Source organism: Ursus maritimus, unplaced genomic scaffold (genome assembly GCF_017311325.1).
Source record: "Ursus maritimus isolate PB19 unplaced genomic scaffold, ASM1731132v1 scaffold_9, whole genome shotgun sequence".
Lineage (NCBI taxonomy): Eukaryota > Metazoa > Chordata > Mammalia > Carnivora > Ursidae > Ursus > Ursus maritimus.
The window spans coordinates 50,804,998-50,819,131 of record NW_024427107.1 but is presented as its reverse complement, the minus strand read 5'-3'; the positions used below and the strand labels follow the sequence as shown (position 1 = coordinate 50,819,131).

General features: G+C 36.3%; 1 protein-coding gene across 1 annotated transcript in view; it reads left to right on the top strand.

Annotated features, from left to right (window-relative positions):
- The window catches only part of ANGPT1 (angiopoietin 1), a 244,948-nt gene that overhangs the window by 205,130 nt on the left and 25,684 nt on the right, over nt 1-14,134 (top strand). The window contains exon 7 of the mRNA XM_008689254.2: nt 6,777-6,943. Coding sequence (XP_008687476.1) covers nt 6,777-6,943 — 167 coding nt within the window. The remainder of the gene's footprint in view (nt 1-6,776; nt 6,944-14,134) is intronic.

Here is a 14,134-nt window from a genome sequence, read left to right as displayed (position 1 = left end):
GAATTATTATCTCTTAGCATCTGCTACCTTGGCAAACTAGGCATGTTAAGTAAGACAGACTAACATATGAAGTACGGCATTGATTCATGTCTTATAAGTATTTACCAGATATATGTATTTTAAGCAATTTTTTTCATCATTTGACAGGCTGAATTATTCTTTACTTACAGTTTTTGGGGAGTTTACCCTGCTCCCTTTTTTAAAAAATAGACTATCCTATTTCATTTAAACTAGAACAGTTTATTAGCTGAATGTCCATTCTACATGGTCAGAAAATTGAGATAAGCTCCAGAAATCTGATACATTTTGACAAAAATGAGTCTGACTGCTTTTTTAATTAAGAGAATTCATCGCATGTCACAACTTGGTTAACTTTCACCAAAACACATGGTAGAAAGTGTTTCCGTTGTTTTGCTCCAGAGTTTTTTTACCTAAAGACCAAATATCATGAGTCCAAAAAGAATGAATACATGCTCATTCTTATCAGTCACTCCCACTTCTGTTCCCTGCATGAGAACTGGCTGCTAGGGTGTGCATCCTTTGGGAAAATGAGCTGCTTGGCAGGCACCCCTTCCTCCTCAGTCTTCACTCATCTACTGGTGTACGCTAAGATGCTTCACCTCTTTCTTGAGCACTGAGTACAGAAATAAAATTTCACCCCTCCTTCCTTTCTGCCTTTCCTCTCCCCTTCCCTTCATTCTGGTTGTTATCTATGGACTGCCTCTTTCCTCATAAGGTTTCCAGAACAGTATGTTAAAATTATCAACACATGAATTACAAATACGTATTGTGATTTATTATTTTTAAACCTCTCTCAACATGAAAGATTTGCAATGTGTTTGGTTCTTAACATTGGCTTTAAGCCTACAAAAGTCTTTTACCTGAGCTTTGTTTTCACTTAACCTTCCTTATGAGGGGATTCAGCAAAATCTGGTTTATGGATTCGTAAAGATGTTTGCAGAGAGGGAAGTCTGCAGTGGGCTTTTTTAATGAGGCACTTAGGGAACTATATTAACTCTTTCAAGCCATGAGGATACCATTTAGTGGCCTCCAGCAATAACACTTATCAGCAGTACTTTTGCATATATGAAGCCAAATCCAGCTAGGAGTTCCAAATAGTACCCCTAGTGGCCTAACTTTATAGAAGGTAGTGACTAAAGCCCTGGAGACAACCTGGCTTTGTACTGAAAACAGTTACCCCCATAAACAGAGCTTCCTATTGACACAGAGTTTTCAGTCTGAGCACCATACTTTCTGGGAGTTCTTTGTTTCTGGAAAGAAATTAAGAGCATATTTTCAACTGCTTTTTAACATCTTCACATTAAAAAGAGAAAAATATATAAGAAATTTAAAATGTTGAAATAAATCATTCTTTTGATCTTTCTTGGGCTGAGTGTCTCAGCAGTTAGGGGAGATACATGATTAAGTTGTGTATTCAAGCACCTCTGAAAAGCCACAGATGAGTAACCCTGCTTCATAGCTGTTTTCTCTAATTGTTTATATGAAAAAAGAGGAAACCCATAGAATACATTAACTGTGTCTGGTTTCAATTGTGTTTCAGCTATAGAAAGTCAACACTTTCTATGAGCATTATCAGACCCAAAAAAAAGCAACAAAGTATCACAGACAATTACTTTACTAACTTGGAAACATATAACCAAAACTGAATATTTCTGCATGTCTTGGCAAAAACTAATGACTATCGATGTTTCTTCTGTGTGTGTGCATTTTTTATTAACAATACGTGGTTTTTACAGACAACTTTAAGTCAGCATTAGTCTAGGTTAATAAGTTCCAGTGTCTTTTTTTTGCCTTTTATTAAAGAGTTAAAGGAGAAGATTAACAATCTATCTGAATTATGGTATCAAAATCTTGCATATGATTGTGATTGAAGTAACTAAACGTAATAGTTTTCATGGAAGGATATGACCTAGCATTGTTTGAATTTTTTTATAGAAAAGAAGAAATTCTGTTTTTATTACTATTTTTTATTGTTTTGATAGAGACTTGCTGCTTTTTTAACATAGGCCTTAATTTTGTATAAGCTTTTATTTTTATTTATGTAGGTATTTGTACAAAAGGCCAAAGACATTCCTTTTGGAATAAAATATAGACCTATGGTAAGTGTAGTAATGTATGAACCTGTTTTTTTAGGGGATGTGGCCATCTCTGCATTTCAGGCATCAATATACATTTTTTTCAAGGACAGTCCCGTAATACATAATCAAAACGTGTCTACTAATATGGAGCTCCATATGAAGATGAGGTTTTATGCCTCTCTCTTTCCTGTGTACCACTCATATAATTTGATCTGGTTAATTTATCCTTCCTTATCTGCACTCAGGATAGCTATTCTGTACCATATTTACATGATTATCCACCTGTGGTACACAGCACACTCACCCATGGAACCTTTCAAATGAATGTATCTCTAAGCACATCCCAGGTATGGAGTCAGAACCTCTGTGTGGGAACCAAGTCATCTATATTTTTAAAAAGCTCTACAGCTGTTTCTGATATGCAGTTCTGGTTGAAAACAAATGTCAAAACTATCAATTTATTGGCATGAGTGTAAGATCTCAAAAATTACCTCTTTTGTAGATCTAAAACTTACAAAATATAGAGAGAAAGAGATTAAAAGAAATAGGACCCAGGGAGAGTTGGAGGACACAGCTTCTCCCTGGCCTTAGGAAGCAGAATTGAGAATAAAAAGTAGTCTGTGTGTTGGTTTATGGCATGGTTTAGCCCCAGTGTCAACCAGTTGGTTTTAATTTCTTATTTAATAATTAACTTCTTGGATTGAAATGACAGTGCTCGTTTACGTAAACCAGCACTCAACTTGTCATAAGAATACATTAGTTCCTAGCATCTGAAAGCCTTTTAAATAATTGTTTCAGTATCCCCTTATTAATTTGCAGGCTAAGACATGATCCTGGACTATTTTTGTTCCCTTTCTCATACAGAGTAGAAAGAAACCTGCTTCTCCTCAAATAGCTCACAGTCTGGTGGGAGAGAGGCAAGTAAACAGAAAGTTACTTTGTATTTATGATATATCCTTTAACTATAATAACAACAACAGGATTTTTGTTGTTCTTCTGTATCAGCATTGAGCTAAATGCTTTAGGTATCTTATTTCTTTCTCACAACACTGTATATGGAAATGACATTTTTAATCCCTGTTTTGCAGATAAGGAAACTGAGACTAAGAGGTAGTATTGGAGATTCCACAGCAAGTATGGGGCAGAGCAAGGCTTCAAATTGGGGCAGAAATAGGGAGTAGAAGTTATTTAATCAAAGCTAAGCCTTTGTTCCTAGGCATTGGATTGCTAGTGCTCCTGATAGATCCAACAGACAGTTTACTACTGTGGGAACCCATTTTCCTTTCTTTGACTTATTTTTCATCTCTATGATGAAACAGTTGTTTCTGCATGGCTGCGTTCAGCTTTTCAAAAGCTTCCTCTACCCTATCTCTCTGACAGCCATTTCGATTCACTGTAGCCAAACATTTTGTTCCCACAATAGAGCATGTTTAGACAGTTTTTCTGGGAAGTGCATGAAATGGAATTTTTATTTCTAAAATCTAATTTTGTTGCTCTCTTTTCAGTTGCTTTTTCCTCTCTTTTCACTCAGAAAAAGCAAACTGTTTAGGAAAGGATGTTAATCTCCACGTAGAGGAGGTAGAAGCCTGCACGCCAAGCTGGGGATGGAGGCTCTCACTGGAATGTCACTAATGCTCTTCCGTCTCTGAGGCTCACTAGAGATCACTGCCCTCTTCCCTAGGGAAGCTGGACAGTTTTATCCACGCAGAGCTCTCAGCAGCACGGAAATAATGTGGCCTAAAACTTAGCACTTCATCATTCCCAGCTTCCTGAAATTCACATTTAGTGTAATTGCTGAATCCCTTCTAACTACACACAAGAGGGAATCCTCCAGTGGCTAGAGGGAGAGTTTTGACACGTTTGAGCTGAGAAGAAAATGCAAGGAAAGTCCCAGCAGTCTTCTTTTTCTTCCCAGTGGCTGGTGCAACTGAGAATGTGCTAATTCTTTGACTTTCAGTGCCCTGTAACTTTCTGTTTTGCTTATTCATTGGAGAAGGCAAGCTTCACTCTTCTTTCTGGTATGTAGCCCCGCTGCCACGAAAATGTGTAAAATTCTTAGCACATCCTAAATTGCTCTAATATTCCCTGCCACTGTGGAACTTTGGCAAAGTATGACTTGTGCATCTTAGGAACAGAGAAACAGGGAACACTGGAACACTGACTTCTATGGGTCCCATATCTTTGCTCTGAGCTATAGGGAGACGGTTTTCAGGGGAGCATATACCCAGTGCAATCTGAATTAAGGGTTTGAGTTAGTTAAAAACTAAGTTAAATTGGAGAATAACTTTAAGTGTGCTTACATATACTAATGCATTTCATTTTAACTTTAAGTATACAATTATATCTTCACTTACCCATTTTTTAAAGTGTTGGGCCAAAACCTGAAATTCTGGGTCAGTGGTTCTTTCTTAGAACTTTCCCATAATTAAATGCATCAAATTTCTACCTTCCGTTTTTTTTTTTTTAAACTAGAGCGAGTAAGACACACACAAAGCAATGTAAGTTAAAATCCTCTAATGTTTTATTATTTTCCCAGTCTTTTAGAGATGCTGCAACAAACATAATTCAAAAGCATTTTTTTAGTGATTTGCTTTTATTGAGCAAACCTAATGTTTGAATTAAGTTTTATCAAAAACAAAACAGAACAAAACAAATGGCTCTCTTTCCCACTAATATTTAACTTATTTACATAAAACTATGAGTCTTATCATTACAATAACAGAACTGGTGTAAACGGTTTGGGGACCCAACACATTGGACATTTAGTAAGTAACTCAGTTGGCAGAGACAGTAGTACAAATGTATTTAATGCATTTAGTTTACTCTGGGCATCAATATATTTAAAGAATATCAGTGGAGAACACTGATTCACGTGTTAGGTTTGTTAAAGGGGAAGGCAGTTGAGAATACTTCTGTAAGGGCTTCTGAGTGGCTCAGTCGGTTGGGTGTCTGACTCTTGGTTTTGACTTAGGTCATGATCTCAGGGTCCTGGGATCGAGCCCCTCATTGGGCTCCATGCTGAGCATGAAATTTGCTTGAGATTCTCTCCCTTGCTCCCTGCCCCTCCCCTTGTTCTCTCTCTCTCTCTAAAATAAAATAAATAAAATCTTTTAAAAAAACAATACTTCTACTGTAGTTATAATTCTATAAAGTTGATATACATTAAATTTAAAAAAACACACAGTTTCCAAATTCTATCATTTGTGTTGAGAAATGGAGGATTGCTGTGGTTATCTTGGTACCACCCTCATACTTCTTAATATGGATAAAGTAAAACCGTTATAAAGGAATACCTCAATTAACCATCAGTTTCTTTCTGAAACCTCAGAGTATCTCCTGAGACACTAGAGGTGTGCCTTCCAAATATTAACGTACGCAGGGACAAATGGGGAGCTTGTTTGGATGCGATGGGGCTGGTTCTCAAATATTTTGATTCAGTGTGGAGCCAGGATTTTTTTTTTTCCAGCCAGAGCTCTAGTGATTATGATTCAGTGGGCACTTTAAAAAAACACCTCCCTGAGACTAGCCAAATTACTTACGACAAGAATTATGTTTTAAGATTACTTCTCTGAATGTCATTATAAAGTGCTATAGTATTTTCCTTCCTCCCTTCCTTCCTCCCTCCCTCCCTCTTTTCCTTCCTTCCTTCCAACATCAGTGAAGCATAATGGAGTACCCAGTGTATACCAACATCCCACTAATCACAAGTACAGCGCAGCTTCTGTCCTCAAGGAGCTCACAGTTTGGTCAGTAAGACAAACGTGTAGTTCAAGAATTATACTCAACTTCAAGCATTACCAAGGAATACTTTTGGGGAATCAGAAACTGAATACCCAAATCTAGAATGCCAGAACTTTCTTAGGGTTCCTTATTTTCCTATTACTAACATAACCAACATTAAGAGCTGGCTTTCCTTTGGGGACCACTTTTTTTCCCCCACAAAGAAAGAGTTTTTGAACACTAACAACCATAATTGGGATTCCCCTGCAGAGAGCAAGAGCCATGTTAAGATTCAGGTGCAGAGCAGCCAGCGAGGTTCACTCACTAGCTCTTACGTGACAACCTTCTGCCTCAAAACACAAATCCATGCCAGTAAAGCATTTAAATGACTCTAGTCCTGGATTTACAGGTTTGCTTATTAATACTTAAAAATGAAAATATTGAACTTAGAAAAGTCAAGGATCTAGTAATATGTTTAAGTTATTATCTAAGCATAACTTGACTCCTAAATAATAATAGTAATAGCAACAACAACAGAAACAATAATATGGTAAATAACTTCTCTGATAATACCCTGATAACATTCATTGAAAATGTTTAAATTGTGTTCAAAATATTCCATTAACTAGTATTTTAGAAACATTTTCAAAAGCAAGCTGTGACTGAGAAGTGTTTACTGGTCACACCTATTAACCAGAATCATTTAATCCGAAATCCTCTTACCCACACAGATTTGATTATCAGCCTTTTACTGTAATAAGAATTCAACACAAGGGCCAATGGAGGGAAGCATAGCAGAAAAGTATTGAGTCAATAATTGGAAAAAAGTGTGTAAAAATGTGAACAATTATCTTTACTGTTAAAGAAGTTTTTATTAGTGTTTAGAACGTAGTTAATACTGAACCTGATAAGAGGTTTTCTCTGAAATAACAACCGTATCTCTATCTCCTTTTGTAGGGTTTTGGAAATCCCTCTGGCGAATATTGGCTGGGGAACGAGTTTATTTTTGCCATAACCAGTCAGAGGCAGTACACACTAAGAATCGAGTTAATGGATTGGGAAGGAAACCGAGCCTATTCACAATATGACAGATTCCACATAGGAAACGAGAAGCAGAACTACAGGTGAGTCCTCCTTCCATGTGGGGCTCAAATGCCTTGGGCCTTGCCACCTATGAGTTACAGTGGAAAAGTGTGAAGACAGAAATGAAGCAAGTTATGCTTCCAAATGAAAATTAGGCTGTCTAGGCCTATGGTACTGATACAAAAAATTCGGTAAAGACTTCTTAAAAGTGTTAAATTTCAGTTTTCACGGACGGGTTGTTTTGATGTTGGCTCAGATGCTAGAGGATGAAGAATTGAGTCCAGCACAATATTATTGTTGTCGTAGTTCTTGTTGTTACTGTGATGAGATCGGTGCCATGAATTCATATGTACAAAATTGATGACAGAGAATTGACTCAAACTCAGTGGCTTGAAATAAGTACCACTTTCTATCAAAAGATTTTCTACTTACACTTTATTTACCTTTCTTAAATTATTATTTTTCGCATTATTTTAAAAATGACAAAGGAGAGGTAAAATGTGTTTTTGTATGACTTACATAAAAGATAAGGTGGGGCATAACTTAGAATTTTTTTGGTAAATAATGTGAAGGTAAAAATAAATTCAAATAATGGCATCAATATACACAATATCATTGTAGATGTACAAACGGACAAACTATACACTTTCCTATTAACATCTCTGATTTTTTTTTTCAATGAGCAGCTTGTACCCTAGGATAAAAAAAATTAAAAAATGGCTAAGGAAGTAATGGTAAATTCATTCTCCAAACCCTTATTGTGTTACTCCTGTGTTCCAGGAACCCTACTAGGCACTGCTAATTTTGCAGTGGATGATGAGATCTCTAGTCTCCCAGACCTCACAGTCCAGCTTTGTAACTAACTAGGTCACTAAAGAACTGGCCGGCGTTCCTTGAGAACAGGGAATATATTTCCATTACTTTTATATCACTACCCATTAATGCAATACTTGGCACAGAGCAGGTCCTTAATAATTGTGTGTGACTGAGTTTCATAATCAGTAAATTAACGTTGCAATGATTTCTAACTCTCCATATTGTAACTACTCTACATCAGTCTTGCAAACATGATTGTGTGCAGTAAAGCATTGGTACATAGCTTCAAGCAAAATGCAATGACAGCAACCAAAGCCTTCTGCTCTTTTTCCAACCTGTGTGGTCGTCTTGTAGCTCAACCGTTTCTGCTGCTTATATCTTTTTGAAGACATACTATTCTTGCAGAGTTTGAATCTACAGCTTTTTCATGAACACATCTCATTTTAATGGATTATGCATGGGATTGGATCCTTGGAGACATAAGAATCATTTTCTTAACAAACAGTGATGATGTCACCAAACAGAGGGATGAGAAATGGATCTAAAGGTTTTCATTGTCTCATGGGAGGGTAGTGAGGGTGTACATAATGGCAACTCAAGTAACCAAAGAAGAGACATTTATAAAATGCGATGGAGTGTAAGAAGAAATGTTTCCAAGGAGGTCAATATTTGGGGAGTTTTATAACAAGAGAAACCACTGTAAAACATCAGGGGTACTCTTATGTAAATGTTTTGACCTGAAACTTGAAACTATATGAAACTTGGCTAATGTCAGACAGCCTGACAATAGGACTAGCAAATAATTAGTCTGGTCTTTTTCTAGGCTCCTGAAAAATTTGCTTTGGTTCTTTTCCAAAATGTCTCTCAGTTCTTAGTAGGTAGATAGGTGTGTGTGTCTCTGCGTGTCTGTGTCTGGGTGTGTGCGCACATGCACACGTGCACACACACGCGCATGGGTTTGTGAGGCAGGGGTGGTATTAAGACAAAGAGTTCATGGACAGGTTTAGGAAGATTGTCAGAATCCAAAGCAGGCTTCAGAGTGCATTTTGTGACTGTCACTCTGGCATGTGCATGAGGAAGGAGCACTTACTTCCTCTTAGAATGCCCCATTGCCCACATTGAGCATTTCCCATTCCTTTGCTGTATGATTCTGACCGTCACCCATCTGATGCAGATCTATGATTGAAACGCAAGTCTTCCCAGATAAGAGTGAGCCTCACACTCTGGGATCCCCATTTTTCTTTTTCGAGAGAATTTTGAACCTTGAGACTCCGTATTATAAATCCAGAAGGCACTTAATACTTTAATTCCAATTCTCTGGGTTGTCAAGAAAAGAAAGCTGAGGTCCAGAAATATGCAACATTGTTCCCAAAGAAGGAGAAAGACGTAAATATGGGATGTTTGACTCCTACCTAGTTTGTAGTGCTGTAATGCTGCTGTAATAAAGATAGTCGCTCTGGCCCTTTCTCCGCCAGGACCCAGCAGAAAATAAGTCTGTAATCATCACCTTCTCATGCAGTTAAGTATAAGATTCATGTTGGCATCAAATGGGAAATTAGAACTCATTAAAACATAGCGCCTGTTCTGGTGAGAGCTTACTGAAAATAAGCACACTGTAAAATGGTCTTATTTACTCTTTCAAAGAAAATCAAACAGAAGCTTGAAAAGGGAGTATACTCTTGTGACTTCCCTCCCCACCTGTATCATCACTCACTCAAGCCAGGAACACCAAGCATGGCCTGAGTTAGAGCTGCTTTTCAACCCCACTTTTTCTCTTCCTTCTGAATTAGGAAGGAATGTCTTATTGTGATAACTCATTAAAAGCATTAGTACTAACATTTGTATAGTGTTTTATAATTTATGAGATGGTTTTTAACACTTTAGTCATTCAGTCTTCACAATGAATTTTTGAGGTAGGTATTACTAGACACATTTTAAATATAAAGAAACTGAGACTTTGGTCAACTCCCCTGCTCAAACTCAAGTAAATGTAAACTAAAAACAGAGCTATGAAATTCATGTTAGGTTTTAGGTTTTTGTTTTGTATTTTTAAATTTTCTAGATTTTTTCCTCTTCCAAATTAGATTCAGATGGTTTCTTGAGAGTTTTATTATTATTATTATTCTATCTTAACAGAAATTTTATTTTGGAAATACTTATAATAGCTGTGGTCATAATATATAAATCTAATTTTAAAAAATCTTTCTCATGCTCTGGACACATACTGATAAAAATAAGTGTTGTTGAATGGATAGATAAGCTTACAAATGTACATAGAATACACATATTTTCCTTTTATCCTCTAAGGAAACCCCAAATGATTTTCTCAGATAGAAAATAAAATCTATGGAACCCAGGAGAATATAAATAAGAAAAAAAATAATGTGAAAGTGTCATGATAAACACATCATGTAAAATAACACACAATTAATGTGAAATTATTAAATACTTCCTCTAGAGAGGTAGTATTATTCAGGTCCTCATCATCTAACACCCAAACTATTGTACAGCTTTCCTGCCTCCAATCTTGATGATCTCAAATATATCATCCACACTGTTGTTGGGATGGTTTTTCTAAAAGATAATCTGACTTTGGTCTCCGCCCTCATTCATATATTTCAACAATGTTCAAATATCTGTAGGTTGGGGTGCCTCCGTGGCTCAGTAAGTTAAGCATCCAACTCTTGATTTTTGCTCAGGTCATGATCTCAGGGTCGTGAGATTGAGCCCTGCGTGGGTGTGGAGCCTGCTTAAGATTCTCTCCCTCTCCCTCTAGCCCTCCTCCCTGAATCACGTGCTCTCTCTTAAAAAAAAAAAAAAAAAAACTATATATTAGAGTCTGTCACTTAAAAGTATTTATGACCTGGCCCTATCTATTTGTTCAGCTATCGCTAATATACTCTCCCACAACCTCACCTAACCAGATACCCCCTCATTATGTTCTAGAAACTACTTGCAATTTCTCTATACCTTCTGTATCTTTGTTTATGTTACATCTGTACTCCCACATATAAACTCAACTTTGGATACATCTTTTTTTTTTCTTCTTTTTTTGGATACATCTTCTAAATCTTTAATACTCTCCTTTATTCCAGAAAGTTTTCCCCAATACCTGTTACGGTATGTGTTGTGATATGTGAACTCATCCGTAGTCTCCCTTCAGAACAATAGCCCTCCTTCTCTCACCTTCTGGGAATGTTGCTGGTTTACAGCTTGTAGCCAGGGTCTCCTGCCTGAGCATTGCTTGTGGCTGAAGAAAGTTACAATCTGTCCTGCAGACAGATTGCAGCCAATGAGTCACTAAAGGAGTATATAAAGGACACTTTGCCCCAATTTGGGACAGTTCTGAAGGGCCAACCCAGGTCCAGAGTTCCACTTGGGATTACCTGAGCTCTTTACTGTAACCGTGTGTGAACCCATCCTCTCTATGTTCAGTACTGATTTCTTCACTCAGCTGTGGGGATTGAACCTGAGAGCCCTCCCCTATAAATCTCCCTACACTGATTTCCCAGAGAAATGCATCACCCTCACTTTCAGTCCAGTTTGGATGTTTTGTGCTCCCCTAGATCCGTAACAGTCTGTGGATAACTATCCAGTATTCACATTCTATTAGAAGTCATTAATAAGTATTTATTAAATAACTGTGTGTTTTGCCCTTTTCTACTATTTCTAAGCTTCTCAAGTATATGAACCATTTTTATCAAAACTAAATATATATAGCTAAGTTAGCCAAAATATTAAGTAATAGTTAATAGCTAATATTCAGTGCGCACATGTATGCACCAGATACCTTGCTTTCACATGAGAAAACAGGCATGGTACAAGGTCACAGGTACTAAAATGAGTAAAAGTTATTTGAGCTTTGATCTCATAATTGCCCATCATATGACCATCCCTCAGTAAAGGGAAATCCAGAAGTTACTTTCTAGAATTAAATAGACTCAAAGCACATATTCTAACAGATATAATTTGTTTCTTCTGATCCTATTTCTGTCTTTAATAATTTGAATGTCCGTGGGCATTATCTTATCTCTCTTGTTCTCAATTTTCTGTCCTATAAGTTATTTGTAAAGTTCCTTATAGCTCAGAAATTATTTTCTAGAATAGAATTACCTTTATGTACACATTCCTTTTTATTTTATGCCCCTTTTGTTTCTTTGATAAATGATTAAATTTTGATCTCTCTAATAAATACTTCAGTAAGAGGAAATATCAGTCTCCCGGGAACATCAGTTTGGGGTTTACAGTGACCTTTTACTTCTCAATGAAACTTTGCTGGTCCCAATACTCAGAGTTAAAAACCAAATATACAAGCACCACCACTTCAACAAATGCTTTAAAAATAACAGGTTTATTGTGGGTTTGGGGAGATGCTATGATCTACTGGAAGTGCTTTGGAATAGGAATCCAAAGATGTGGAAGCTATTAAATAGTAAAGTATGTCTTCAATATCCATAAAACCAAGTTGGTTGTATCGGTGTTCAGAAAAACAGAGCCAAGATCAGCATTACGGAAATAAGATATTTGTTATACAGATTACACCTTACACAACTGTGAGATGAGCTGAGGAAGTAAAGGTCTGGAAGGTGAAGGAGGAAAAAAAAAGGTTCAGTAACATAAATGCTTGAAGCCCAGCATGGCAGTAGACCAGTTGGAGCTTGCAGGGAAATCCAGAAACCAAGCATGTCCAGCCACCAGAGGATGACCACAAAGTGGGGGACCTAAGGAAAGATGTTACTTCAGTGTAGCTATGTTACCAGTCAAGCATCCGGTGGTGAGTCTGGAGCCATTGACAGCATGGGAAGGCAAGCTGGATGCAGAGTGGAAAAGGACAAGCTGGGACTGCCAGGCATCTTTGCCATGTCTACTGATGATCTGAGTCAGGCCACTGCTTCACTTCCACCTTCTAGATCTCACACAAAGTCCTCTTTTGACCAACTCTAACTTGGGCCATACAAGGAAGGAAATTGTGGGGAACATAGTTCCAGATTTACTAAGTTGACAGTAGCACAATCTAGCTATACCTTGGGTAATTCACCTATTACTTTTATACCTTCTATCATCCTCACCATTTAGTTATAAGGATCCAATCAGAAAGAGTATGTAAGCATACTTTGTATTGGACAAATTTAAATACCATGCAACTATGAAAAATATTTACATATTTTTAATTCAATTTTCATCACACCCAAGAAATTTTTTACTGGTTTCAATAAAACTTTTTAATTATATTTCTATATCGAAATCTATACCCCATTGTCCCAGAAGTGTTTTACTGATTGGTATTTTTGTCTGTTTTTTAATTTGGCTTCAGTTGCACTCATTATATCTGTGATCTCTTTAATCACCTTTTACCTAGAATAGTCTAACACATACCTATCATAAATATTTTTAAACAATCCAGGTCAATTTTCCTCAAAAATGTCCCTTTCTCGATCTTATTATTCCTTCCTGATGAGATTCAAATTAAATCTTTTTGACAAGAATACTGTATAAATGGTATTGTATTTGCCATTTTATCACATCTAAGGGCACAAAGGGTCAATTTGTCCCATTATTGGTTGGGCTAAGTTTCATTCACTTAAGGTTTTCTGTTTTTGCAATGGAATATGTATTCTTGTAAAGAAAATTCTATAAAATATCATAATGTAAAAAACCTATAAATCTTATCTATTTTGGTTGCAGTGGTTGTGGGGACCTACTATAATATCTCTTTGTCCCTTTCCTTGCTAGCACCTCAGACGTTTGTAGATCATAGTTCAAAAAAACGTTGTATTGTATTATTATAGCTAAACAAATAGATTTACCGATTTGAGAAAATTTAGTTGTACTACTTTAAAGTATAAAAATAAAATTTTTCAGCCTCATTAGAAAGGCATAGTTTATTGAATGAACATGTTTTATTAGATAGGGAATTTCGCATGTTAATTTTTTTCTTTTTTTCCCTTTTGCATGTTAATTTTTTCTATTCTTGGTTATACTTTGTTCCCTAAAGTTAATTCCTTTATTTTTTTATGGTATCAACTAGATTAGCAAATTCTTTATCACAGATAGTATAATGACAAGCTTAAAGATAGTCCCTCTTTGAAGCAACAAAAAATCTCTATTTGTAAAGTGTGAATGATAATGTTTAACTATTTATAATGTACATCTTATCATTATAATCTTACTATAATATTGATGTACAGTTTAGGAATATTCTTCATATTTTATTATCTCCATATTTTTTGTTCGGGATGAATGATACTTTCAGGGTAAAACTGACTATGGCTATGTTAAAGCCTTGTTCTGGAAGAGATTCCACATGAAGACATGAATGGAATGTTTGAACCAAAATTAAAAAAAAAAACTTGAAAATAATTTAGCCATTAAATATCTTTTTACACAAAATTTACTTTTGGCCAACATCTTTATTG